The sequence below is a fragment of the Hippoglossus stenolepis genome, chromosome 7 (assembly GCF_022539355.2).
Source record: "Hippoglossus stenolepis isolate QCI-W04-F060 chromosome 7, HSTE1.2, whole genome shotgun sequence".
NCBI lineage: Eukaryota > Metazoa > Chordata > Actinopteri > Pleuronectiformes > Pleuronectidae > Hippoglossus > Hippoglossus stenolepis.
In genome coordinates, this window is record NC_061489.1 from 27,157,961 (window position 1) to 27,160,122 (window position 2,162).

At 45.2% G+C, this 2,162-nt stretch overlaps 1 protein-coding gene across 1 annotated transcript; it reads right to left on the reverse strand.

Moving 5' to 3' along the window:
• Nucleotides 1-299: 299 nt before the first annotated feature.
• LOC118112804 (E3 ubiquitin-protein ligase TRIM35-like) lies at nt 300-1,758 on the reverse strand. Its single transcript, XM_035162381.2, has one exon. It carries the CDS (start codon nt 1,756-1,758, stop codon nt 376-378), a length of 1,383 nt encoding a protein of 460 aa, XP_035018272.2. The 3' UTR covers nt 300-375.
• Between the last annotated feature and the right edge of the window lie 404 nt (nt 1,759-2,162).

Genomic DNA, 2,162 nt, shown 5'->3' on the forward strand with positions numbered 1-2,162 from the left:
TATGTGAACAGACTTTATGTGATTAAACATGAATCATGTCTCATGAGTTTTAATAAAGTTTGTTGAATGTGAACAATGATCAGCTGTTATTGATAAATGTGTTTTTATGTGGATCTTCATCAGTTTGCTCGACTTCATGGATCCACACAAAATCTAAATGATAGAAAACATTTTCCATGAAAGTAAAAAACAAACCAAAGATAAAGATCAGAAAATAATGAAATCTTTTTACACACGTGGAAAAGTCGACAGGAGAAATAAAAACGAGTGAGAAGTAAAAGGAGAAATAAACAAAGCTTTAGAATAACGAGTTTAACTTTTAGATTCAGCAGATTTCTCTTGAAGAAATAAACATGATGAATAAAATCTTTCTCTCTAACTGCTCTGATCCAGCGTCACAGAGACATTCACAGGTAACAGCTTCAAGGGATCTCCAGTGTTAAACCATGGAAACATCTTCTGAGTGAAAGTGTGTGTGAAGGTGTGAATGTGTTTGTTAGTATCAGGATCAGAGAACGACAGTTCTCCTCTGTTCCAGTCCAGTTTCACTCTGATCCTCTGGATCTTCTGCACAGAGAGATCAGATGATGCTGATGGTGACACTGCTGAGTATTTACCTTCATAGAACCTTATTCTCCATGTTCCAGACAATTTGATTCCCTTCCTCTGGACAGACTCTGCTCTTACACCCAATGCCCAGCGTATACTGTCTCCAACCAGGACGTCCCAGCTGTGAGTCCCTGAGTTAAAACCCTCAGATCCCAGGACTGAGGAGTAATGATCAAACCTCTCTGGATTGTCAGGAAGCTTCTGTTCCTCTCCTCCTCTCAAACTGGTCAGATCTTCAGACAGGACGAGCCATGGATTAGCAGAGTTTGGGTCCAGAACCACAGGACTGTAGGAGACCACGTCCTTCATCTTGTTCCAGATGTTGAAGCTCAGGTTGCCCAGATGTTTGGCCTTGTCTATCAGAGCTCCTGAGGTCAGCTGTGGATCATCCAGCAGGGGGCGCTGCTGGACTCGTTCCACTGCAGCCTTGTAGTTGAGCAGGAACGAGACGTCTTCAGCTCTCAGCTCGTCCTCTGTGGTTCTGATTGTGTCTGAAAGAGCCGTTATGTCTCTGCTCAGAGCCTCAATCTTCTCCTTCATCATCCGACTCTTCTGCTCCTCTTCCTCCCTCAGTGCAGCCATCCTGGCCTCCTCTTCCTCCTCCAGAAACTGATGAAGCTTTTTAAACTGCTCCTTGATCTGCGTCTCTGTGAGTCCGGCCTGGACCTTAATGTGTTCTGCTGTTTGTTCACACTCTACTTTAACACGTTCAAAACACTGTAACTTCTCCTTCAAGGGCTCCAGAGTTTCCTGAAGCTGCTTCTTGTGTTGTGGTGCAGCTTCATCGATGGGGCTGAATCTGTGGTCGCTGTGTTTTTTTGAATCTCTGCAGATGACACACACTGGCTGCTGATGGTCCAGACAGAAGAGTCTGAGTTTCTCTGAGTGCAGACTGCAGAGAGCATGTGAAGAGCTCTGATCTCTCTCCTGTAAGAAGGTCTCACACAGGTTCTTCAACACCAGGTTACAAGGTGGTTCTGACTTTGAAGATCTTCTCTTACAAAGTGGACACTCTTTTACTTCTTTGTCTTTCCACCAGCTCTTCACACAGTCTCTACAGAAGCTGTGGCTACATGACAGAAGGACAGGATCTCTGAAGACATCATGGCAGACGGGACAGCAGAGATCCTCTTCTGATCTGGAAGCCATTGAGTCTCCAGGTGAAGCTGAAAACAGACAGTCAGTCAGTCACAGCTCCACGAACTTCACTGAGGTTTACTTCCTGTCTGAGTCGAGGTGTTTGTTAAACTCACGGTCAGTGTGTGGAGCGTCGGCAGGTTGTAGTTTGACTCTTCTCTCCTGTAGCTGGACTCACTCAGGACGTCTGGTCTGGTTTGGTTTAGTTTGGTTTGGAAGGTGAATGTGATCGTCTGGTTTTCAGCCTGCGTCTCTTCAGGGAGGAACAGATGTTTCCTGGTTTCTCAGGTGAGTCAGGAGAGGGTGGAGCTTGAGATGCTGGATGATAAAACCTGTAAAACCTGAAACAAATGTACCAGCAGCTCTGCTGCCAGTACAAACTATGCACCCCTTATGGACTGCACTCTAACACTTTA